Here is a 27,420-nt window from a genome sequence, read left to right on the forward strand (position 1 = left end):
TGTTAAAAGATTTGAAAGTTTGAAGAGTCTTTCCACAAAGCCAGGTACTCCTAAATACTGCTAAAGCCTATAAAAATGTGCGACTATTCTTGCCAAAGGTGAGTTTTCTGATAATTTTAATAAGATCAGCAAAGAAAACAGAGAGGAGAAAAACTATTATTTTTGACTATCTATTGTGTAGCAAAGGCTGGACTAGCCCTCTTATATTTGTAGTGACATCCTTTAACCCCTAAGCTCATACAGCAAAACAAATAATAAGCTAAGAAAACAACAATAGCATGTCTTACCCCAGAATGATCCATGTAAATGAACTAATCAGTCACTCCTTTTATGTAGTTAATAAAAGGTTGGCCAGGGTTGAAAAGTTTCTATTCTAGCTTTTCATTGGGATTGGCCCCTTGGCTGTGGTCTCCCCCACACACTGTCAGAGGACACTGAAGTCAGATAGGGCTCCTCCTGTGTTTTGTGTATACCAGACCCATGTAATTAACTGAGGATTGGAGGACTCTGAGGCTACCACTAAATGATATTTACCATTTAAACAGCATTGATGTTTAGCCTTTACTTTGGTACTTTTGCAGAGAAGAGCCTCCAACAGAACTTTGATTATTTGTACTTTACCTCGATATTTATTGTAGTGTTTTCTTTATAATTTGTTTAGTGAATCATTGACATGATTGTCTGACTTAGATTTTTTGCTCTAAATATACTGTGTTAAAACATAAAAATCAGGCATATATTTTTTTCATTTTCCCTGCATCTGACCAGAAATCATTAGGCTGGAATTACATTACTCTTGAAAACAGAATGGTAATATTGGTCTTAGTTATTCTCCTTTGCATATATTTATTTTATTTTTATTTTTAAAAATATTTATTTATTTATTCATGAGAGACAGAGAGAAAGAGAGAGAGAGAGAGAGGGGCAGAGACACAGGCAGAGGGAGAAGCAGGCTCCATGCAGGGAGCCTGATGTGGGACTCGATCCACAGACTCCAGGATCACGCCCTGGGCTGAAGGTGGTGCTAAATCACTAAGCCATCTGGGCTGCCCACCTTTGCATATATTTAGAGGGTATGGTAAGACATGTTTATAATTTCCAAAGAGAATAAAGGTGCATTCAAAGGTAAGTCAGACAATATGATTATACCTTAAAAACCTAACAGTGCCTCAGTCCATGTAGCTACTCCACAAATGTTCATGATAAAGATTGAATTGTTTAAAAGCATTAATGTTTCCAATGTATTGTATATTTGAAAATATTTCTAGGCAGACATCTTTAAATCAAGTGATGCTCATCCTGTAACAACAAATGTTTCTGTTACTATGAAATTGTTATGCTGTAGGAGAAATCACTTTAATAGATTTTGATGTAGTTAAGATTCAAGTTGCAACAGACATTATTGCAGTTCACTAGGGACAGTTGTAAAGTTGTTAATTTAAAGAAGAAAAACTTGGGTGGAACTCATCACTAAGAATCAATGTGAAGGAAAACGAAATGTAAGAATTGTAGGAAAAACAAGCTAAAAAGTGATGAGAGTATGAAAGAAAGATATACACACATTGACATACCCCACATTAGCAGGATCCTTATTCATCAGCAAGAGTTTAGTTTGCAGAAACTAGGAAAGATTCTCTCATTACAAATTTATTTAATTTTTCCTCTTGTCTACACGTATACATAACTAAAAAGTTCAAGATAATTCATATTTTTAGGAAGTTATAAGATGGACTATGTACACTAAGCTAGATAAGTGGACTGAAAAGTATAAAATTCAGTAAAAACTTAGTTGTATGTAAATAATGATAAATCATGTTTTTAGTGAGCCTATGATCTCTGGTCTGTGAACTTCACCAGTGCTTCTCAGTTCTGGGATGGGTAGAATGGGCTAGAATTGGATATTTCCCTTCCCCCATGTCATTTAGGCTCAGATAAACCCCAAAGTTTTATATATAATTAACTAGTTTTTCCTGTGGGCAATTCTTGTTAAGAAGAACAAAGTGCTATGGTATATTTCAAAATGGTTCATTTCCCCTCCTCCTGCCAGAAGCACAAGGAAATTCTTCTCTGATATTCACTGTGGGACCCTCGTTGAGCTCTTGGAGATACAGTCATCAAAGTATAGGCACCTGTCTATGACTGAAACCCCCTTGAGTATTAACTCTCAAACTTGTCCTCACTGAGGCTCAGTTAAACAATTCATTAATTATAGTTCAAGTTTTCATATGAAGGCATTGTTCTCGCATTAGTTTCTGTTTGTGGGTCTTTGCTCCGGTAAGCTGTGATGTCCTGTATTTGCCTGTCTTTCCATTCTTGGGGGAAGACAGTTTACCTGTATCCTCACTTCTCTTACAATTCTAAAAGGAGCTGTTGATTTTTCTATCTGTTTAGCTTTTTATTTATTAAGATGTTATAGTGACTTCTAAGCTTCTTACATGTAGAACCGGAAATTGGGGGTAGAAATCTTGTTTTACTTAATCAAAATTTTTTGAAGAGACTTTTAATAAAGTTGTAAGATAAATTATTTTGTTTGAGTTTTCTAGAAAATGATCTCACAGTGTGCTGTTTATTGTAGACCACAATCTGTGCATTAGTTTTGGTCTTTATGAAAGAGATTTGAAGAATATACAGAGAGGCTTGAGGCAGCAACAAAGATTTTCTGTCCCTTGGGAGTAAACAGACTTTAAGATAAGAATAAATTATTGAGAGAGTCATCCTGGAAAAGAGAAAGCTGATGAAAATCATTAATAATAGTATAGTGTATAATAGAATGTGTATTGATTACTAGAATATGAGTAACATAGGGGAGAGATTCTCATTTGCTTTGTTTGTAAAGTATCCTAGGGGTTCTGGGGTAGCTTGAGCAGCTGACTCTTGATTTTGGCTCAGGTCATGATCTTAGGGTCCTGAGATGGAGCACCATGCCAGGCTCCATGCTCAGTGGGGAGTCAGCTTTAGAATCCCCCCGCCCCCGTCCACCCCAGTGCTTGTGCGCTGGTTTTTCTCTCTCTAGAATAAATACATCTTTAAATAAAATAAAATATCCCAAACTCTTCAGTTAGGCCTGACATTTGATAGGTGCTCAACAAATAATGAATAAGAAGTTAAAATATCATTGGTGTATGAGTAGGAAGTGTCCTTTTCTTCTTCCCTTCTGATAAGGGAAAGGTGCATTAGATGTTTTAACTTGCAGTTGTATGAGCACACATCAGTATTCCAACATGGCTTTGTCCAGTTGGTATTTTTTTTCTTTTAAGATTTTATTTATTTATTTGAGAGAGAGAGCAAGAGAGAGAGCATGAGCAGGGGGAGAGGCAGAGGGAGAAGCAGGCTCTTAGCTAAGCCCAGGATCGGGCTCAATCCCAGGACCCTAAGATCATGACCTGAGCCCAAGGCAGACACCAGATCTATTGAGCCACCCAAGCACCCATGGTATTTGTTATTGATATGTAGGAAGACACACAATGTACAACATGGCCCTTTTATATTCAGAACCCACATATTTTCTTTTATTTCCCATCTCCATTTCATTAATCAGTTTGTATTGGAGTTAGATTTTAATTTCTTAAAAATTTAAAAAAAATTTTAATTTTCATTCCATTTAGTTAAAACAGTGTTGTATTAGTTACAGGTATACAATTCAACTATTCCATATATCACCTGATGCTCATCATGAAAAGTGCATGACTTAATTACAATCAGCTATTTAACCCATCCACCCACCATGTCCTCTCTGGTAACCCCTCTGGTAACCTGTAATCCTTAGTCTCTTCTTTCTAATTAAGAGTCTAAAACAGATTTTTAAATGAAAGAAGAAAAGGAATAAAAGAATCTCTAAAGATTTATCGTTTTGAAATTTAGTTATATTAAATTTTCATTCTTTTCTCTAATTATATTTAATAGAAGAGTTGAAAAAGGGATATTCTTCAGATGCTTACAGTCTATTGGAGGGAACAAATAAGTACAATCAGTGATCTAGATTACAGTCACAGAAAGTAATCCAGTTCAAGGTAAGGTTTATATGAGAGGAGAAATTTCCTGTATAGGAGAGGAGAAATATCTTTTTCTAATACCTTTCTTTTCTAAGTTCTCAATTGGGACCCCTATAACAAAGGAGTGATGAATGAGAAAAGCGTATTTATTTAATATAAGTTGTACACGACACAGGAGCACTTTAAAGGAAATGAAGACTGGATGGAATAGTTAAGCCAGGATGTTTTAGTGCTACTTTTGATGAAGAGGGGAGAGCTGTAGAAAAATAAAGTAAGACCAAATAGGAGCTAAGTGTAGTAAACCTGGGGAAACCACAAGGCCTGTTTATTTAAGTTTCTCTCAGCATCCCTCTATCTTTGGAGATAAGGATGCTCCTTTCCTACTGGTATATACCAGTATACTAGAGCATCCCTCACATTAGAATCTTACAACCTGCTTCGGGGAAAGGTCAGAAAATCTTTCCTGCCCCTGCCATTTTACAGATTCTTTCAGCTTGAAATTTCAGTATTCTAATGTGCCATATTTTGGGCCAGTGTATCTTGAAACCCATCACTGGGAATGGTGAATTTACAGGAAATAATCCCATTTTTCATTATAAAAAAAGAGGGGAAGACATTATATGAACAAATTACAAGGTTAGAAATTGGTAAAAAAGAATCTTTTTTTGAAGAATTAACAAACATTTGTTGAGTTCCTACTGAAAGGCAGAAGATATATCCATTGCTAATGCTACAGTAGCTATAATAAGACATGCCACCTGCCCTCAGAGAACTTGCAATCTAGAATGGGGAAAGAAGAATATAAACAGATAATTACACAACTGTGAAAGGACGTTAATGGAGGTTAAGTATCAAGATCATGTTTAAAGAGACATATCTGGGAAAGGGTTTTCAATTGTGTGAGTCCTGAGTAGTTGCTTGAGATCTTTAATGTAAAATATCATCCATTTTTAATAGGATATTTATGGTCGGGTGGTAGTAATATTGAAGTTCATAAATCTGGCCTCTATATAAAAGATGGGCTAGTTTATGGAGAACCTAAAGTCTACAGGAATAACGATGAGAAATACGAAATATTTCTAATATTGGAATATATGAAATAGTTCGATTCAAAAAGTCCACAGTTTGCTCTAAAGTACATTAGTAGTTCTAACAGTTCCAGTATGCTTAGCTTAGTTAATTGATTTTTTTGAGCCAAAATAATGCTATTATATCTCTTGGTTTCTGTCCAGTGCAAAGATTAGTTCTTTTATAGTTCAATAATAAGTCAGAGTTTCTTTCTTTCTTTTCTTTTTCTTTCTCTTTTCCTTCATCTTTGGATGGTACCTAGATGCAAAGCTTTAGAAAAAAAGTCAGGGAGAAGGGCCACTGGACATATACTCTTCTTCAATCCCATACTGCTCTCTGCTGTAGTGTTGCTGATTTGGTTTATCCTGGACATCACAATATTATATAATATATATATTATATGAGGCTCATATTGTTGTCTGAACATTTTGGGCAATATCATGGGCTTGAGATACCTATCTGGTTTGGTCTCAAGGTTTCCAACCCTGTTGCCAACTTGTTCGAAGTTCATTCCTCTCCCACGTCATTAGTCTTCTCAGTACTTGAACTGAGAAGTTCATTGGGGCATGAGATAACTTCTGGATCCCTGATATCTCCATGTGAGCTATGGATAAGGTAATAATCTGTATCAGTGTCCTCTAAAACTCCTCCCTCAGACATATCTAATTCATTTTCTGGATGGTGCCATGTTACTCTGGTACTGAATACTGGGAAATTTGTAAATTTCCTGAGATAGTCCCTCAGTTTTTGAGATTCTCCCCTAAATATGAATGTTTTGCTGCCCCTTATTTCTTTGCTATACCAAGAATTAACCACAAATGGGGTTTGAATAAGGACATCCAGTCTCTCTTTAGCCTATTTATCCCAGGCTCCTTTTTCTAGTGCCAGATAGGCTTTTCTTGTTCTTGTGAAGTAAAAATTTCTGCTATGTCACATATGATATCTACCTTTTCAAGTAGCTTCATCATTTAAACTCTGTGGTGTCCAGTCTTCAGTCTTGGTTCTAGATATATAAAATCCAATTTTGGAATTTCTTTTAGCAACTATTTTATCTCTCAATGAAACTTAGTTTTGCAAACTTCTGATTTTTTATTTGGTATAAATTTTTTAAAACTCTTCCATTTGGAAACTCAGAGTTGAGCAAAGATTTATTTGTTCTGGGCTGGATTCTACTTACCAGTGACACAATGAGCATATTGATCCAATAGGTGGGAGAGTCTTTAACAATTATCAATGAAAACCTACTGGTTTAATAATCCACAAATATCCTCGCTTCATTTAGTGGTTGTAGTTATGATCCAGGCATGAGGTGATATGGGTCTCAAGTTTGGGAAATAACTATGAAACTAAAGTTTCACCATTCCTATTTGACACTGTGTTGGAAGTCCTGGCTAATGTGATAAGACAAGCCTGCCATATACAAGGTTATATACAAAAGTCAATTGATTTCTTAAATAATAGCAATAACAATTAAAATTAAAAACACAACATCAGTCACATTAGCACCAAAAGAATAAATGCTTAAAGGTAAATCTAACAAAATATATATGAGGTCTATGTATGAAAAAATATAAAAAATATTAAAACTCAGAAGATATTATTATTGTTGTTGTTATTTTAAGATTTTATTTATTTATTCATGAGAAACAGGCAGAGACATAGGCAGAAGGAGAAGCAGAATCCTTTTTTTATAATAAATTTATTTTTTATTGGTGTTCAATTTACCAACATACAGAATAACACCCAGTTCTCATCCCATCAAGTGTCCCCCTCAGTGCCCGTCACCCATTCACCCCCACCCCCCGCCCTCCTCCCCTTCCACCACCCCTAGTTCGTTTCCCAGAGTTAGGAGTCTTTATGTTCTGTCGCCCTTTCTGATATTTCCCACACATTTAGAAGCAGACTCCTTGAGGGGAGCCCAGTGTGGGACTCGATCCCAGGACTCCAGAAGCACACCCTGAGCCAAAGGCAGATGCTCAACCACTGAGCCATCCAGATGTCCCATAAAGGAGATTTTAAATTAGTGGACAAATATTTCTTATTCATGGATTGGAAGACTGAATGTTGTTTGTCTTTCCCAGCTTGGTCTATAGATTCAACAAAAGCTCAATCAAAATACTAGTAATCTATTTGTAGGTATCAACAAACTGATTCTAAAGTTTATATGGCAAGGCAAAAGACCTAGAATAGCTAACAAAATACTGAAGAAGAACAAAATTGGAGGACTGGCACTACTCAACTTCAAGACTTACTGTAAACCTGCAGTACTCAAGACAGTGTATTATTGTTGAAGAATAGACAGATCGATGGAACAGAATAAACAGCTCAACAATAGACCCACATAAATACAGTCAATTTATCTTTGATAAAGGAACAAAGGCATTTCAATGGAGAAAGGACAGGCTTTTCAATAAATGGTGCTGGAACAATTGGATGTCCATATGAAAAACAAATCTAGACACTGGCCTTCTACCTTTCATAAAATTGAACCTGCACATGAATGTTTATACCAGCTTTCTGTACTATGGATATTATTCAGTAATAAAAATAAACTATCAAGCCATGAAAAGACATTGAGAAACGTATATGCATATTGTTAAGTTTAAGATGCCAGTATGAAAAGAGTACATATGATTCTAATTATATGACATTTTGGAAAATGTAAAGCTATAAAGGTAGTAAAATGATCAGTGGTTGTGAGGGGCTTGAGGGGAGGGTGGAAGGGTTGAATATGTAAAGCATAGGGATCTTTAAGGCAATAAAATTCCTGTGTAATGGCTACTATAATGGTAGATACTTTATACATTTAGCAAAACGCATACAACTGTATAACACAATGAGTAAACCTTAATGTGTGCAAATTAAAAAAATCATTTAGGAGGTTTGGGAGTCCCAGAAAAGAATATAGTCTATGACAAAAGAATCTAACTATTAAAAATGTATAAAACAAAAAACAAAACAAATGTATAAAACAACCTTTATGAAGATGATGGGGGAAAAGTTACTGAGCTAAGAATCTTTGGAAATGAGTATAGTAGGTAGAACTAAAAACAAATGGGAACTGCACATAAGCACTGAATTCTAACTGATAAAGTTGCTCACCCTGGGAGTTTGGTTATTAATCTAATACTACTATAAATGTGTTTTGAAATGGAACAGTTATACAAATGAATGACAGATTACGGGAACCAATTTTCTCACTGTTGAAGTGGGAGTTTACAGATAAGCAGGGGGAAGAAACTAGAAAGATCCATTTATAATCCATTAGAATTGGAGGTATCAGTATGAGCTCATGTTTAGCTTAATATAAATATGAATGACTGCATATAGGAATATTTACCAATGTATACATATTCATAAGTTAGTATAAATGTATATATTTGTTTCTCTGTTAGATGAGAAGGCCTAGAAACCACAAAACCCCAGTAGCAACAAGAAGATCTGGTACTTAGATCTTTGTTTCTAATAACGTTCTCTAATAAAAGGATCCAGGGCCCTTTAGAAAAATGGCTGATTCTAGGACTGAGGCAGGGAATATGCAGAATTAACCTGAAGCATCTTGTAGTTCCAGAAAGTAAGAAAGTGTTCAAAATAGCCAACACACATACACACCCACACAGACATTGATTTATGAGACATTTCACTTAGGAATAACGGAAAGATCTCAGTGGCCAAACTTGAAACAATTTGAGCAACAGAATAAAGTAGTAGGAGTTAATAGGCTAAAGTATAAAAACAATTTTTTAAAAGATTTTATTTGTTCATTAGAGACAGACAGGGAGAGAGAGAGAGAGAGAGAGAGAGAGAGGCAGAGACAGAGGCAGGAGAAGCAGGCTCCATGCAGAGAGCCCGATGTGGGACTCAATCCCAGGACCCCAGGATCACACCTTGAGCCAACGGCAGGCGCTTAACTGCTGAGCCATCCAAGCATCCCATATAACCTGAAGTAGAAAGTAAATATTCATGAACCCATAATAATATACATAAATCATGGAATAAATAAATGGGGGAAAAGAGATGAATCTCCTGTATAGAATTCCAGATAAATTATGTAAAATACTCTGCCTCCAAGGAGGTGAAGCATAACTTCTGCCCGTAAGTATGGTTTGCACATAGTGAGTTCTTTAGAGTACAGTATGAAAGGGGAAATAGGTAAAAATAGTGACTTTGCAGTAGAAATACCTGACAGACACCACCTTGGTCATGTGATCAAGGTCAACATCAACAGTGATAAGTCATGTTGGAAGCATGTACCCTTGATATGATATGATGGAAATGGCACCTTTTTTCTGTAACCTTCTTCCCAATATCTCATACCCCTAATCTGGTCATTAGGAAGGTATCAGACATTCCCAATAGTGAGGCATCCTACAAAATACCTGACCAGTACTCTTCAAAACTGTCAAGGTCATCAAAACAAGGAGAATATTAGAAACTTCCACAACCAGGAGGAGCCTAGAGACATGGTGACTATATATAATGTATCCTGGTTGAGTTTTTGACAAAAAAATGATTTAGCTAAAAATTCAGGAAATATCAAAGTATTAGTTAATAATATGTCAGCATTGGTTCATTAATTATAACAAATATGCCATAATAATGCAATATGTTAATAGAAAAAATAGGTGGAGATGTATGGGGAACTCTGTACTGTCTTCTCAATTTTTCTGTCAATCTAAAACTGTTGGAAAATAAAAATTCTAAGAAATAATAATTAAAGGGAGCCCCAGGGTGCACACTTGGAGACAGGTGAGAATTAAGATTCTATTAATCATGGCTAGAAAATTGCAGAGAATTATGTAACTGGGCAGATAATATTAGAGGGGCATGAAAAATTATCTGAAGATAATTTAAGATCTATCTCTATCACTCCTCTGATTAAAATCTTTCAGTGGCTCCCATGGTCTAAAGTAAGACTAGACTTTCTATGTTGCATGCAAACTGATACTACCTTTCTGGATTCACCTTCCTCTCTCTGTTGCTCAAGAACATCAAGCTTGTTTATATATATACTATACTACTTATTGCCTCTTACCCTTTGTTCATGCTGCCCTGTGCTTAAGATTTCTTACCTCCCACCCCTCTTTACTTAGCCTAGTTCGTATTTAACACTTAACTTCACCTTTTCCAAGAAGCCCTTCCTGATTCTCCTGAGTATAGTCCTTTTTTTCTCTCTAAACCCGAGGAGTCCCTCTCTATCCTATTGACCTTTATTATTATTATTATTATTATTATTATTATTATTATTGTTGTTGTATGGTTATATGCTCTACTTTGCTATGAACAAATCAAAGCCAGAGTTTTATTTTTTACCCATAACAAGAACAGAAAATTCATATTGATACTCTGAGAGAGAAACAGATAACAGACACTCGGTTCTCGCCTAAAAGAAGCTCACATTTGAGGTTAGAGATCATAATGTAACTATCTTTTAACAAAAAAATTGCATTGAAAATTTTAATTCATTTTCACAAACTTATTTTTTAGAACCCAATCTTATAAGAAAACTTTTTAAAGCACTAAACGGTGAAAAAGGTGAATTATTTTCTAATATTAGATGATACAGACCTTTAAAAGCAGAGAGGGTTCTGATGATCTGAAGGGTATGTAGATTATGCATAGGCACCAATTCTTGCATGTTTTGTTACAGTCTTGGAGTAATTTATGTGAATTATGTGAAATTTTTACCGGTAAAAATTCAATTCAGAGGGGTGCCTTGGTGGCTCAATTAGTTAAGCATCTGCCTTCAGCTTAGGTCATAATCTCTGGGTCCTGAGATGAGCCCTGTGTGTCTGGCTCCCTGGTCACCAGGAAGTCAGCTTCTCCCTCTTTCTCTGCCTCCCACTCTCTTGTACACACACACTTTCTCTCTCAAATAAATAAATAAATAAATCTTTAAAAAAAACCCTCAATTCAGAAAAATGCAGAATAGCACAGAAAATTGGTTTATGTTTAAATGTAAATGGATTTAGAATGAGAATTACCCTCTTTTTCATTATATAAGAGTATTTTTCAAAAGGAAAATTTCACATTTTAGTATTCTTTTCACCAGAGGTTAGTAACTCTGAAATGAAATAATACACTTCACTCTCCTCAGTTGAAGCTTCTTTGTTACTCAGTGCCTTTTGTCCAGGGCATACACCCTTGCCTCAGCCAAATACATGGTTTGTATTTCTGAATCTTATGGAACAGAGTGAAGCACATGGTACAATACATGTAAAAAGGTTCTGTATTTGTCATGAAAATTTGAAAATGAAACAAAATTATATTCTTGTGAAGTGACTGGTTTTAAATTCTGCCCTTTGGTGTTTGCTTATATTTATGAAATCATATTATATTGATCACAGGGTATAGGAGATACTGACTGTCATTTTAAAATTAAGAAGAACTTGGAAAATGCATCTATAAGCCTGGAATCCATAAAAAGCCCTGGACTGTTTGTTGGACTTCAGCCAGATGGACAGACAAAACCAATTATTTATACTAAGAATGGGAATGTTTTCTTCTATCCACAAGTCATCAAATGTATGTTTACTTTGAAATACTTCCATTTTGGTTTGCTTTGGATGCCTTTATGTCTGATAATTTCATCATGTTTTTACTTAGCAAATCTCTGCTACTAGCCTTTGTTGTTTTTGTTATTCAAGAAGCAGTGAAAAAGATTATGAAGATCATTTATCTCAAATTTTCGAATGTTTATGTTAGGTATAGAATTTTTACTATATTAAGCTCCTTGATAGTTTTGAAGTTTGTACATTTGTATCTGTGTGTGTTACAAGTTTGTATTTTGTTACTTAATGATATCTCCCTATGTAGTGTGGTGGGATTATTAGAAATATTTTGTTTAATTGCTATTAATTTTTAATGCTCACAATATAAAGTGAGATAGAAAAAAGATCATTACAGATGGGATTAGAATTAAAAATAGGATTTGGAAAAAAAAAGTGTAAGCATAGGATAGAAATATGAATATTTTGAAACTGGTTTCTTTCATATTTAAGATCAGATCCTCTAGCAAATTGCAGTGAAGATTTTAAGACTTTATTTAAACAATTTAAGCTTGGAATGTACTTGCTTGAATACAAAGCTTAATGAGGTAACTCCATTGTGTTCTTAAATTATCTGCAAATTTAGTTTGCTATCTAATTTTTGCCTGATGTAATCCCATGAACTTTAGCTTAATCAAAATCTAGATGACTTTCTTAGTCAGTCTGACTCTTACTTAACTTCTCTTTGCTTATCAAAGTCTACCTGTACTATATGTATATGTATATATATAGTACATATATATATCATTACATATATTCATATATACATTGTCCTACATATATATACTCCTACTGAAGATAGTTTAAATAAGAGCTTGATTTAACATGATGATATATCTGGCCCTGTTCTCTGTGCTATCTGTCTCAATCCCTACTCAGCCTTTAGTTGCTATATTTAAAATTTTGCAAATTGTTGGACTAGCACACCTTATCTTACTGCCATCCATACCACCACTCCCTCCACCCTCTGTTTTTCCACAGACTGGCACAGAGTGGCACTCCTACTCAACAAAATGGGCATGCCATCTGTCTCCGGCGCACTACAGGGAAACAGATGACTTGAGAGAAAGGAAGATACAGGGTGGAGTAGAAGAAAAAGCAGTGAGAAATAGCTGTCAGGGGACAGCAGCCATGCTGGAAAAGCACAGGAAGAAAGGAGAATACAAAGGAAGGAGCAGTGGAGAAAAGATGAGAAAGCAGAGATAACAATAACTAGAAAAAAAGAAGAGTAGGAGAGAAAATAATTTGTGGCAATACATAAAAAAGAAATAATAAAAGGCCGTGTTTATCAACCTAAGGTATTAGTACTAATGGACACTTCCATTCTTCTTTTACAGGCGTTACAGTGTAGTTCTGTTACTAGAGTGTAGATGATTTGAGTTTTCTTCTCTATTTATTAGCTATATGATGTTAGTTAAGCAACTAACATCAGAGAGCTTTGGTTTCTGTGTCTGTATAACTGGGTGTAACAGTAATGCCTTCCTTATCTCCCCAGTAGAGTTGATAGGGATCAAGCAAGTAAGTGTATATGAAAGTTCTTGTTTCAGTACTAATATCTGACATTTGTAGGCAGTTATTTTATGCCAGACACTGACAAACATGGATTCTATCATCTGATCTCACTTTGGAAAATAGATAAATTATTTCTTATGGTCTTTTTAAACTTCACTTTTATTATTTGATAATGTGTTTGAAAAAAGAATTGAGTATCTTCAGTGATTGTGAATTAACTTTAAAAGCTTACAGCCAGTAGGGCTGAGACTAAGTCGCCCATTGCTAGATTGATAGATGTCTGTAATCTGTTCATGTAACTTTTTTCCCCTTTATCATTTATATTATACAAAAAAAAATGTTTGATTTTTTTCTTTTCTTTTTTTTAAAGATTTTTATTATTCATGAGAGAAGCAGAGACATAGGCAGAGAAAGAGGCTCCATGCAGAGAGCCTGATGTGGGACTCGATCCCTGGACTCCAGGACCACACTGTGGGCCGAAGGCAGGCACTAAACCGCTGAGCCATCCAGGGATTCCCGCATGATTTTTTTTCTATGAAAGTGTGTTGTATATATTTATCCACCTTTAAGTATACTAAAAGTATATTTTTAGCAAAAAAAAATAGGGCTTCAGGCCTAGATACATATAAAAAACAATATTAGGGACGCCTGGGTGACTCAGCGGTTTAGCGTCTGGCTTCTGCCCAGGGTGTGATCCTGGAGTCCTGGGATCCAGTCCCACATCAGGCTCCCTGCAGGGAGCCTGCTTCTCCCTCTGCCTAGGTCTCTGTCTCTCCCTTTCTGCATTTCTCATGAATAAATGAATAAAATCTTTAAAAAAAATACAACAACAACAAAAAATTAAAAACAGCAACAACAAAATACAAGTCTTATATGCTTTTTTACTTAAATGGTTTTCATCAGCTCTCATAGATTTACATCATATTTTCAAGTGAGTTTTATTAATGCATTTACTACAAATTATTTAACTAATCCCTTAATGTTGGCTATTTTATTGTTTTTTTGTTATTATAAACAGTGTTGGGATGATCATTCATGTACATACATATTTTTGCACTGATCTGAAATTTTTTCATAGCATAAATTACCAGAAGTGAAAATGTTCCCTCAATTTCAATAACAATAGACTTCTTACCTCTTGCCCTGACTTTGGGCTATCATTTGTCAATATGAGGTCTTGTAAATTGTCCTTGTTAGATGCAAATTCCTGTGATGAATGAGTGTTCCCATCTGGATTAAACCATGAAGATACTCATGGATTTTTGTTTGTTAGATTATGGAAGTAAGTTCCAAGTGAATACTAGATACTCATTGTAAATATCTCTTTCACTTAAAAACAATGAATGGGACGATTTTCGAACATACTCTAAAGCTATAGGCCTCAGCTCTGTAGAGATTGCTACTCCTTAAAGGCTTATTCCAAGGGACTACAGACTTTCAAATTAAAAGGAAACTTAAAATTCTTAGCTCTGTACCTGCTCACTGACTATTTTCAATCTGTAAAAATGACTACAACACCACTTTGCTTGATGTGATATTTTAGCTCAGTACATTATGTATGGCTCATTATATATCTTGTCATTGTATGAGAATTCAAGTACCTGGATAGTGACATGGACAAGTGAGGGGTAAGATTCTGTCACTCATGGATTCTGCAGGAAGAAGCAATTAATAGAATTAAAGGCAGAGAACCCATTTTGTAGGAAGTGGTAATAATATGTATGAAGATACTTGCTGATATGGCTTTCAAGCAAGAATCCTTGGAACATTACTGCAAGTCAGCTGACCTTTTGTGGCTTTGGCTGACATTTTCAGGGTTCAGGTTATCTTGAGGAAGTATGTTCTATATGTTACCTGTTAGTATTCTTAGAATCTTGGAAAAAGTTGATCCTGAAGTTTTGCCTAGTAGTTCTCTCTCCCTGCTGCAGTAGACACCCAGGTTGACCAAGAAGCATCTTTTTTTTCCCCCCTAATGCAGTGACTCTGGGTGGGCCCTGAAAGGCTCCTGGATGCAAGCTGGTCACCAGAAAGACCCAGCTATGATTCAAAGCTTGGTATTTTTAACTCCATCTCTACAGCCTTCAAAGACAGGAGAGAAGCTGGATGTGGAGTTAAAATTTGATCATACCTATGTGAGGAAGCCTCTGTAAAATCCCCATAGTATGGGATTTGGGAACACATTTACATACTGGGAGGATGAGGTACCCAGCTCAATGGGGACAGAAGTGCCCGCACTCAGGGCCCTTCTAGACCTCACCCTGTGTATCTTTTCATCTGACAATTATTGATATGCTTTGTCATATCCCTTATTTTTTTTTTAAGATTTTATTTATTCATGAGAGACACACAGAGAGAGGCAGACACCTAGGTAGAGGGAGAAGCAGACTCCCTGTGGGGACACCAGGATCATGACCTGAGCTAAAGGCAGATGTTCAACCACTGAGACACTCAGGTGCCCTGTCATATCCTTTAATAAACTGGCAAACATAAATAAGTGTTTTCTTGAGTTCTGTGAGCCACTCCAGCAAATTAACTGAACTTGAGGAGGGGGTTGTGGCAATCTTCAATTTATAGCTGATTGATCAGAAGTGCAGTTAACTACCTGGACTTGGGATTAGCATCTGAAGAGGGAGATGGTCTTTTGGAACTGAGTCCTTAACCTGTGGGATCTGATGCTATCTCTAGGTAGATAGTGTCAGAATTGAATTAAATTTTAGGACATTCAGCTGGTGTTGCAGAACTGTTTGTTGTGGCTAAAGCTCCTACACATTTGGTGACCAGAAGTGTTGGAAATGAAATGTTCTGTATGAAAGCAAAGGAAACACAGGAGGAAAGAAAGAATAGGTCTCTCTTACTCAAACATATGAAAATGTCTTGCCAAAAAGTAGGGCTTCTTTGAGCTATCTAAACGTGTTGACACTTTGCTTCCACATCTTTCCATTTAAGGTATGTGAAACTCTTGAACCAGATATTGATCAGAAAACTAATAGATTATTGGGTCCTGTTATTTCTCATAACAGTGAAAAAAAGCCACAAAATGGATTTTTCAGTAAGTTTGGAGTTCTTATGGTCTTGTATGATGTCTATAAGCACTTAACATTCTATGTGATGTTAAGTTGAGAAAATATAACCCAAACATTTTTGAAGCTTTGTCTGTTAACATTGGCCTTCTAATGACTAGCATGGACTTGAAATACTCCCCTAAGTTCCCTCCTGTCAACTGAGTTAGAAGTTATCTTGTGTAATTTGTTGAAGCTTTCCTGATCATTGAGTACCAAACAGTAATGTTGATTCCCATTATATCCCCTGGATACAGTATAGTACCTGGCTCAGGATAGGTTTTTGAACCAATGAATTGTGTAGCATAAAATGAATGAGAGTACATGTCAGGAATGTTTGGGTTTTATTTTCATGTGCTAGTAGTATGTTTCAAATTAAATTAATTAACATCTGAATCTCTGTTTTGTCATCTGTAAATGAGAGTAAAAGCATTGCATTACAGTAAGAACTTTTAGTGTGAATCAGCAAGCCTTTTGAAATTGAGTAAACATATTTTGAGTAAATTGTGGGCAAATATACACAAGTGTGCAGTTGAAGTGGGAAGCTCATGACCTTTAGTTTTCAAGGGAACAATGACTTAGAAAGTGTTAAGAACTCTCTATCTTAGAGTTTTGTGAAGAACAGCAGAATATTTACTTTAAAGTTTATAATAGTTCCCCAGATCACTTCATTGTTTTTAGAATCTGGTCTAAATATTATATATGATGGGTTGAGCCTACCCTATACCAAGAATAAAAACAAATATCCCTTAAAACTGTTGAGAGTTTTCAGTTGTTTGTATTTCATTACAGATATAGAGCAGCCTGGCTTCATAGGTTTTTTTGTTTTGTTTTGTTTTTTGTTTTTTTTAAACAACATTAACTTTTCTTCATAGTTTTCAGGAAGGTAGAATGGAAATTGTTAGGCATCCATATGAATAAAGGGACTTGGGGGATCTCTGATTGGCACAGTGGTTTGGCGCCTGCCTTTGGCTCAGGGCGCAGTCCTGGAGACCCGGGATCGAATCCCACGTCGGGCTCCCGGTGCATGGAGCCTGCTTCTCCCTCTGCCTATGTCTCTGCCTCTCTCTCTCTCTCTCTCTCCGTGTGTGACTATCATAAATAAATAAAAATTAAAAAAAAAATAAAGGGACTTGGATAGGGGAAGAGATGATTGTAGGAAGAGCACAGTAAAGTTGCATTTCAGAAGACTTCAGCAGAGATCTTTCTGTGGGGAAGTTACCTTTGTCCCCAGGCACGTACCTCTGAGTGTATGGCCCTGGCCTCCTTAGAAGCACCTGAGCTTGATATAAGTTTCTTTACACACTGATTGGTCTGGCAAGGCTCACAATCACATGGAGGCCCTGCATGTGATGACACAATCTTGTTGACTGGGTTTACCCACCAAACAGCTAGAGGTTTGAAAGTACAGCAGGGTATTTCACTCATAGGTTGAGACCACTTATTTACATCCTGGTTAGGCCTCTTGCTAGCTGTGTGCTCTGATAGCACTTGTATCAAATGTCCATTCTCTGTAAAATAAGAATGAAGGGTTCCTTAAATCAGTGCTGGTGTGTGAATTACAGGAGTTAATATATAATATATAAGATACTTATAATAGTGCCTCATATACTTACTGAGTATAGTACTCAGTAAGTACTATGCAAGTATTTGTGTGTATGATTATTAAAGAAAGTGAGTTCCTCATGGTGAATTTTTTTTCAACACAATTGTTTTAAAGACTTCTTTAAAAAACAGTTTAAGGTTCACAGAAAAATTAAGGGGAAGGTATAGAGATTTCCCATATATCTCCTGCCCCACACATGCATAGCCTTCCCCATCAACATTCCCTACTGGATGGTATATTTTTACAATTGATGAACCTACATTGACACATAATTATTCAGAGTTTGTAGTTAACATTTTGGTTCATTCTTAGAATTGCATATTTTGTGGGTCTGGACATATGTATAATGGCAATTTATCCATCAGTATGGTATCTAAAGTGAAGTAAGTCAATTGGAGAAGGACAAACATTATATAGTTTCATTCATTTGGAGAATATGAAAAATAGTGAAAGGGATTAAAGGGTAAAGGAGAGAAAATGAGTGGGAAATAGAGAGGGTGACAGAACATGAGAGACTCCTAACTTTGGGAAATGAACAAGGGGTAGGGGAAGGGGAGGTAGGTAGGGTGTTGGGGTGACTGGGTGATGGGCACCGAGGGGGGCACTTGACAGGATGAACACTGGGTGTTATACTATATGTAGGCAAATTGAACTCCAATAAAAAATATAAAAAATATGGTATCTAAAGAATATTTTCACTGACCTAACAATCCTTATATTAATTGATCTTTGAATGTTGAACTAGCCTCACATACCTGAGGTAAACGCTGCTGGGTCTTGTTATATTAATCTTTTTACAGATTGTTGGATTCAATTTGCTAATATTTTGTTGAGGATCAGTGAGTCTATGTTTATCATTGTTCTATGTTCATCATTGGTCTATAGTTTTTTCTTGTGATGTCTGTTTGGTTTTTGGTATTAGGGGCAATACTGACCTCATAGAATGAATTAGGAAATAGTCCCTCTTTTTCTGTCCTCTGAAAGAGATTGTAAAGAATTGGTATAATTTATCCCTTAATTTTTTGGTGTGCAGTTCACCAGGGAACCCATTTGGGCCAAGTACTGTGTGTTTTAGAAGATTATTTAATGTTGATTCAGTTTCCTTTTAAGACTATTCATTTTGTCTATTTCTTCTTTGCGTGAGTTTTGGCAAATTGTGTCTTTCAAGGAATTGGTCCATTTTTATCTAGGTTATCAAATTTGAGAGCGTAGAGTTGTTGATAGTGTTCCTTTATATCTTTTTAATGTCCATAGGATCTGTAGTGATGTCCTCTCTTTCATTTCTAATGTTAGTAATTTGTGTCCTTTCATCTTATTTTTCTTAGCTTGACTAGAGACTTATTAATTTTATTTATCTTTTTGAAGAATCAGTTTCTGGTACATTGATTTTCTCTATTTTCCTCTTTTCAGTTTCATTAATTTCTGCTCCAATTCATCATGGTATATCTTTTATAACTTAAATAGAATTGCTAGATTCCTGGAGGAGATAATCTTCTCATTCCCTCTTATAATCATGTTGGACAAATCATTTAACTTCTCTGTGACTTGGTTTCTTTATAATTTGTTTTAATTAATAGTGTCTTAAAAATTTATAATAAAAGTCATTGTTCCTACTACTATTTAGCTGAAATTGCTTGTGTAGCAAAACCTTTAAACTTCTTTATTCCCTTATTCATGAATCTTACATTCACAGTACTATGAACCCTGTATGTAGGAGAAGGTGTGAGATCTGGTTTCATGTGGTTATACATGATCAGTTATTATACTGAGCCCATAGAGGAGGTTCTCAATGGGTATTTGGAAGCTCTGCTCTGTTCGTTCCCATTGTTCCAGATAATAAGCCCACTCTTATAATTCCATATAATAACAATACAGTGTGCTTGATATTATTTAAATAATGTTGGATCAATATAACTTGTGACTTTCCACTAATTTTATTGTACTCTTTTTTAGAGCATTGAGGTAACAGTGAGCATATTCAAGTTTTATAAATATCATAACTGAGACTTAAATTGTACTTAATGTTTGTCTCTTCTTGCTCAAATTGTGCTTAAAGTTTGCCTCCTTTTGCTCAAATTCCTAGTTTCATGGCATTAGTCACCTTCTTATACAAACCATGAGGCTCAGGTATCTGTAACCTGAAAATAATCCAGGACTGAAAATAGGTCAGATGTTACATTTTTACTATAATAAGAGGAATTTCTTTCAGGTTCAAGTCCTTTGGAAGTTTTTATTAAAGTATGTTTGGAAAATTAATTTTTCACTTCATACTAGTCTGCTAAGATCATTCTAGTTTTAGAATATAAATGAAATACTGTCATATACCCAGTTCATCAGATCCTGAATATGTACATTATGATCTTATGTAGAAAAATATGACAAAAAAAAGAAAAATATGACAAAAGTATATTTTAGATAATAAAATAGATTTCATGGATTTAAATATATATGCCATAACAGCATGGCACATAACTATTGTGTTTTAATTTATTTTACCTTTTAAATAGCCCATATTCAATAAGCCAAAAGTTTTTTACAAGTTAACTTTTTGTAGTTATATAGCCTTTCTGTCTGGTTGATCTTGATACTACTAAGCTTTTGGATATAATGAGATGCTATCTGAAGTGAACCAATTAGTCATTCAGTACCAGCTAGACAATTCTGTTCACCTTTATCATAGGTTTTATTTTATACTGTTTGATAAATTTTCACTTTCCTTTTTAAATTGTGAAACTGAGACAAAGAGAGCACACTGGTAGGAGTTACTCCAATTCAGAGTAGGCTGTGAATCCACTGGATGACCATTTGGTGTTTAGATTTTGGACCTCCAGCTGTGACCCACATGGCTCAAAGGCCAAGATAGGCAATATCCTTTACAGAAGAACAGATACATCTGGGATGACCTTTCCAGAAAATGTCTTCCAGGTCCTAAATTTCCTACTATTAAGACAACTATTATGTTTATAAAAATATTTGACATTCATTTTTCAGAATGAGGTAAAATCTTGAAAAGCCAGTGTGGGAGGATAGAGAGATAAGAAATGCTTATTCCCATTTTACAGACCGCTTAGGCTGGCTCTGTTGTGCAGTCCTTTCTGTGCTAGGCACCCTGTGCATGCGTATGTTATAGAATTCATCAATATATACCAGAGGTCATTGTTTATATGTCCTCCCTCTGGGCTGTAACCTCATCAATGTCAAAGCCATGTGTCATGCATTGATTTATTCTTATGCTTATGGCAGTGCCTGGGAGACAGTTTATTTTCTTTTTGTAAATCCTGGATTTCTACATTATTTGTAAATAATTTAGTCCCTTAATTATGTGTCCCTTAATGTACTGTAATAAAATGGATGCTGAATTATATTTAGGAATCTTTTTTTATTCTTTCCTCTTTAAGTCTTCATATACTCTCAGTGGATATATTTCTAATTATTTATGATCTTTTAAAAAACATTTTAAAGTCTCTTTATTAACATCATCTCCAGTGTCTTAAGCATTGCTTTATAAATAAACCATGTAGGAAAACTTACGTTTTACAGAGTTTGGTATTTAAAAGATTATTATTGTCTGAAATTAATATCAAATACTTATAAGGATATATATGGCAATATGATCATGAGCAATTCTTTAGACATCAGTGTTGTATAGTCAGTGCCATCACTCCATATGATTAAGTGTTGCTGTTTTCTGTTAACATACTGATGAGATCATTATGCCTTCTCATGCTAACGTATATTTTATGAGTCATCTTAAATTATTGACTGCAACTACAGTATTAAGAAGTAGCTGATATTATTTACTGTGGGGAATCAGACATCTATATAATTTTTTGTTGCTGATGAGATTTCTAACTATGGCTGAACTCTAAGAATGAAACACAAACAACTTATACTTTGAAATCCTAAACACAAATAGCACTTGTGAGCATATGCTGTAAAATTGGAAACATTATAGGTAGGCTGGAGAAATCTATTCCTGAACAAAATACCAAAACACTTGCTTCTAAATAAAAGGCAGTAAAATAGCTAATGCTTTCTTCATTTATATGTATATGTATATTTCTTTGATTTTTGTATTTCAGTAAGGTAACATAAAATGTTTGAGTGATGATTTAGTCCATTTCCCCTTCTGAGGAAGGCAAAGTACCAGATTATCAAAGGAGTTTCTGTTTAGAATCTGTAAGAAAAACATCTTGAATAAGTTACTTGATTCATACTGTGGTATTAAATTATTGCTTGGATTTACAAAGCAGTGAATAGATTTTATAGGAATACCATTCATGCTCAGCCGGCTGCTAAGAATAAAAAGTCATTTTCTGGTAACTGTGTAATGCAGAGTGAAAAGATTTGACTAGGCATTGAAATGAAGACAATAGCAAAACTTAAACTTGCATAGCTGAACATATGGTGAATTTTCTGAGAAGAAACGAATGATTTTGAGAGGATGGCATCTTTTAAAATCTTAATTTCAGTTGGCAGAGAAAACCCGATGGGTATGTCAGCAACACCCAGCCAACAGGAGGAAAAAAAATCCATGAGTCAAAAAACCAGCAAGAAACTCTACTAGAATCTTCAGTTGCAAGTAAGCAACAGTTTTTCCCCCTTTCTTTTGGTTTGTCTGTATTGCTTCTTTGTGGCCACCCCAGGAAGAACATCAAGTTATTTTTAAAATATAGGGTATATTATCGCACATGAATTTGCTTTTAAGTTGTTATCTTGCTTTTTTATGCTTTGGTTTTATATCACAAAGAATATATAAGGGTACATATATAAGGGTACCTGGGTGGCTCAGTTGGTTGAGCATCCAACTCTTGATTTCAGCTCAAGTCATGATCTCAGTGTCATGAGATCCAGCTGGGTGAGGGGCTCTGTGCTCAGCAGGGAGTCTGCTTGAGATTCTCTCTTCCTCCCCCTCTGCCCCACCCCACACTCATGCTCATGTGATTGCTCTCGCTCTCTCTCAAATAAATAAATAAATATTAAAAAAAGAATGCATATGTATTAAAATGTGTTTATTTCTTGATCTTGAATTCAATGTTCACTCTAGAACAATGACTCAGTAAGAAGAAATTATTAAATTATGATACCTTATTGGACTATCATGTGCAAAATATTTTATGAATAATTTTTTAAGAATAACAGCAAATTCTCACTAAAGTATAAGTAATGAAATAATCTGTTTCTCTGATATAGAAACTGAGGCATGAATAAAATACTGTAGGCCTCCGAGGTTTGAATTTTTAGTTTCTATCTCAGTCTGATCATTTTCTTGCTCTTAAATGTATTACTTTATCTCTGGGAAGTATAATAAATGATATCTAACAAATTCTTTACATCAGAATCTAGTGATCTTTCGGTGGACTACTGTCTCTGGACCATTTAAAAAAACATTTTGAGAGAAAAATTATAATGTTACTTTTTAAAAAGTGCTTTTTGAAAATTAGTAATTGGGTGTGCTCTCTTTTCTTTCAGATAGTAACAGAAAATAGATGTCTCATGCTGACAACCTTATAATACGATCACATCAACCAGAGGGAAGAGAAATTAGCCTTTTGATTCTTGCTACATTGGACCAGGCCCAATTTTATATTTCTGTGGAAGAGTGTGACAAATCACACTTCATGAGAAACATGTGCTTAGTTAAAATTTTTCATGGAAGGAAAACTCAGTCCTGTGTCAGGAAGTAATGGCACCTAAATCTGGGATGGCCACCTCAAGTAAAATTTGACTTGGTTAAAAATAACATACTAGCTGAAATTCCTAGAAATAGATACTTTGTTTATGAGTAGCAAAATGCTGAAGATGAAATATTCTATATATGCTATGAATATTTGTCTATTCTAGTAAAAATATCTTTAAAAAGTTAACGATTGTTAAATGTTTTTAAATTTAAGGTGTACCATATACAGATTTATCTATATATTGTGCTATGCAATATGTATGTAATATATGCACTATGCACCAGTGCACCTCTATCACATCACATAATTATATTTCTTTTTTGTAATGGGAATAATTGAGATCTAGTCTCTTAGCAAGTTTGATGTTTATAATACAATATTGTCACCTATAATCACAATACTGTATATTAGATCTTTAGGTCTTATTTACCTACTAGTTGTAAGTTTGTACCTTAAACATCTCTTCTGTTACCACTGCTAACCCCTTGGTAACCACCATTTTGCTTTCTGTTTTTATAAGTTTAGCTTTTATTAGATTCCACATATAAGTGATATCATATAGTATTTGTCTTTGCCTGACTTATCTCACTTAGCATAACATTCTCAAGGTCCATCCATGTTGTTGCAAATGGTAGGATTTCCTTCTTTCTCATGTATTTCACATCTTTATCTATTCATCTGTTGATGGGCACTTAGATTGTTTCCATGTCTTGGCTACTATGAATAATGCTGCAATAAACATGGAAGTGCATCTCTTCAGTATCCTGTTTTCATTTCCTTTGGATACATACTCAGAAGTGGAGTTGCTGGGTCATATCGTAGTTCTATTTTTAATTTTTTGACAAATCTCCATACTGTTTGACATAGGGGTGCTACCAATCTAAACATTCTCACCAGTAATGCACACAGGTTCCCTTTTCTCCATATTCTTACTAACATTTATCTCTTGTCTTCTTGATGATAGCCATGCTCACTAGTATGAGGTGATCTTGTCTTGATTTGCGCTTCCCTGATGATTAATGATATTGAGCATCTTTTTATGTACCTGTTGGCCATTTTGGTATTTTCTTTTTTGAGGAAAAAAAGTCTATTTATTCTTCTTTCCATTTTGTAATCAGATTGTTTTTCTGTTCTTAAGTTGTATCCGTTGTTTATATGTTTTGGATACTAACCCCATTTTTTACATTATTGTTAAATTTTTAAGAATTGGAAAGTATAGGTTTTAGAATGAGGCTGAAAAGGAAAATGATAAAATTAGGCCTCATGGTAAATATAAATCTTTTCAAAACATTCTTTCATATAGTAAATTATCAGATATACATTCCATACCTACTAAATGTCATGTAAGGAAATACAGTGATAGGCAAAACAGACTTGGTCTCTGACTTCTTGAAGTTTACACTCTAGTGAGCCAGATAAATATCAATCACACGAAAAAAATAAGGTTAAAAACTGACAGATGTGGGAAACATTGAGGGCATGCTAGACACAAAATAAAATTTGAGTTTTTAATTATAAAAAGACTTGTAAATCCTTTGTTTTTTGCTCTAATTTTTTTTAAAGATTTTATTTATTTATTCATGAGAAACACAGAAAGAGAGGCACAGGCACATGAGAAACACAGGCAGAGGGAGAAGCAGGCTCCAGGCAGGGATCCCAATGTGGGACTCGATCCCGGGACTCGAGGATCACGCCTTGAGCCAAAGACAGACGCTCAACTGCTGAGCCACCCAGGCAACCCTTCTTCTGAGTTTTCATTTAAATTCCAGTTAACAGAATGATATCAGGTTCAGGGGTATACAATATATTGACTCAACATGTCCATATGACACCTGGTGCTCATCACAACAAGTGCACTTCTCTGATAAAGGTTTAGTATCCAAAATATAAAACTCAACACCCCAAAAATGAATAATAAAATTAAAAAATGGGCAGATGACATGAATAGATGAAGAGATGATCAGCATCACTTATCATCAGGGAAATGCAAATCAAACTACAATGAGATATAACCCTATACCTTATCAGAACGGTTAAAAGACACACACACACAAAATAGGTGTTGGCAAGGATGTGGAGAAAGGGGAACGCTTTTGGACTGTTGGTGGGAATGCAAACTTGAGCAACCACTCTGGAAAACAGTATGGAAGTTCCTCAAAAAGTTAAAAATAGAACTACCCTGTGATCCAGCAATTACACTGCTAGTTATTTATTCAAAAGATAATTCAAAAATACAGATTTGAAGGGGCACTTGCACCCCAGTGTTTATAACATCATTATCAACAATAGCTAAACCAAGGGAAGAGCCATTGACTGATGAATGGTTAAAGATGTGGTGTGTGATTTGCTTCAACGTGGATGGAACTGGAGGGTATTATGCTGAGTGAAGTAACTCAGAGAAGGACAAACAGTGTATGTTCTCATTCATTTGGGGAATATAAATAATAGTGAAAGGGAATATAAAGGAAGGGAGAAGAAATGTGTGGGAAATATCAGAAAGGGAGACAGAACATAAAGACTCCTAACTCTGGGAAATGAACTAGGGGTGGTGGAAGGGGAGGAGGGCGGGGGGTGGGGGTGAATGGGTGACGGGCACTGAGGGGGGCACTTGACGGGATGAGCACTGGGTGTTATTCTGTATGTTGGCAAATTGAACACCAATAAAAAATAAATTTATTATAAATAAATTTAAAAAAGAAGTGTGTGTTTATGTGTATAATGGAATATTATTCAGCCATCAAAAAGAATGATACCTTGCCATTTGTGATGACATGGGTGGATCTAGAGAGTATTATGCTAAGCGAAGTAAGTTAGTTAGAGAAAGACAAATACCATATGATTTCATCCATATGTGGAATTTAAGAAACAAAACAAATGAATAAAGGGATAAAAGAGAGAGAGGAAAACCAAAAACAGACTTTTGACTATAGAGAACAAACTGATGTTACCAGAATGGAGGTGGGTAGGGGGATAGTTTAAATAGTTGTAGGTCCTTTGTTGTAGTTAATGGTAATATAGTAGGAGTGGAGACTGGGACAAGAAGTGAGGAAAGGGAGACTGAGTTAAATTTGTTAATGAGCTGTTTAAGTCACTGACGTAACACAGACTTTGGACTTGGACATGAAATCCTGGAAATTCAGATGATAAAGCTTCCCTAATACAAATACCATCTACAAAATCTCCATGATTTGTTTAAATGTTGCTTCTCTGTAGTAGAAATGGTTTTTCCATGACTTTAGATGGGAAAAAATATCTTCACATATGAATATTACCTAGAAGATTCCCATTTATTAGTAATTAGATCGTGACTGACTTTAGTTGTCTTCTACCTCTCAAACATCTCTAGTAGTTGAAAGTTGTTTCTTGTCAGAAGTACCTTCCCCTTGGTATTGCAATTTGGCTGTCATGCTAGATAGATTTGGGTTACATTAGCTATTCGTATTAAAATATATGTTAGTTGAAAAATACTTTAGAAAAATTATTTTGTATTTTTAAAGATATCAAAAATAATAATTAGCTCCTGAGATTATGTTTGTCAGTCTACTTTCAGGATAGGGCAAGATATATATAGTTGAGGGATTAGATATCATAGGTAAAATAAACCTGTCTTCTGTATTCAAAATTCTTGTTTATTAGAAAGGAAGGTGGGTGGATGTTTTTCTCATTAAGAGACAAATATTTAGAACTTAAAAACTACATGTAGAATAAATAGTGCTTTTGTAGAAATAAATAGAGGTATAGGGCCATTAAGTTTGCAAGCTCTTCCTTTAGGGCTAATTTGAATTTTAATATTATTTTTTTTAGGGAACTGGGGCTTGAAGAAATTTTACTTTTTTTCAAAAAAAATTAAAAATTATGGTAAATTTCAAATATACACAGAATAATGAATTTCCATGTACCCACTGCCCAGCTTCAACAATGTTCAACATATGACTAATCTTTTTTTTTTTAAGA

General features: G+C 35.0%; 1 protein-coding gene across 1 annotated transcript in view; it reads left to right on the forward strand.

Moving 5' to 3' along the window:
- The window catches only part of LOC112678454 (uncharacterized), a 117,573-nt gene extending 91,568 nt beyond the window's left edge, over nucleotides 1–26,005 (forward strand). Inside the window, exons 14-16 of the mRNA XM_025477747.3 lie at nucleotides 11,408–11,585; nucleotides 22,258–22,367; nucleotides 23,258–26,005. Of these exons, the coding sequence (XP_025333532.2) occupies nucleotides 11,408–11,585; nucleotides 22,258–22,352 (273 nt within the window). The 3' untranslated portion in view covers nucleotides 22,353–22,367; nucleotides 23,258–26,005. The remainder of the gene's footprint in view (nucleotides 1–11,407; nucleotides 11,586–22,257; nucleotides 22,368–23,257) is intronic.
- Nucleotides 26,006–27,420: the final 1,415 nt, after the last annotated feature.

The sequence above is a fragment of the Canis lupus genome, chromosome 29 (assembly GCF_003254725.2).
Source record: "Canis lupus dingo isolate Sandy chromosome 29, ASM325472v2, whole genome shotgun sequence".
NCBI classification, from domain to species: Eukaryota; Metazoa; Chordata; class Mammalia; order Carnivora; family Canidae; genus Canis; species Canis lupus.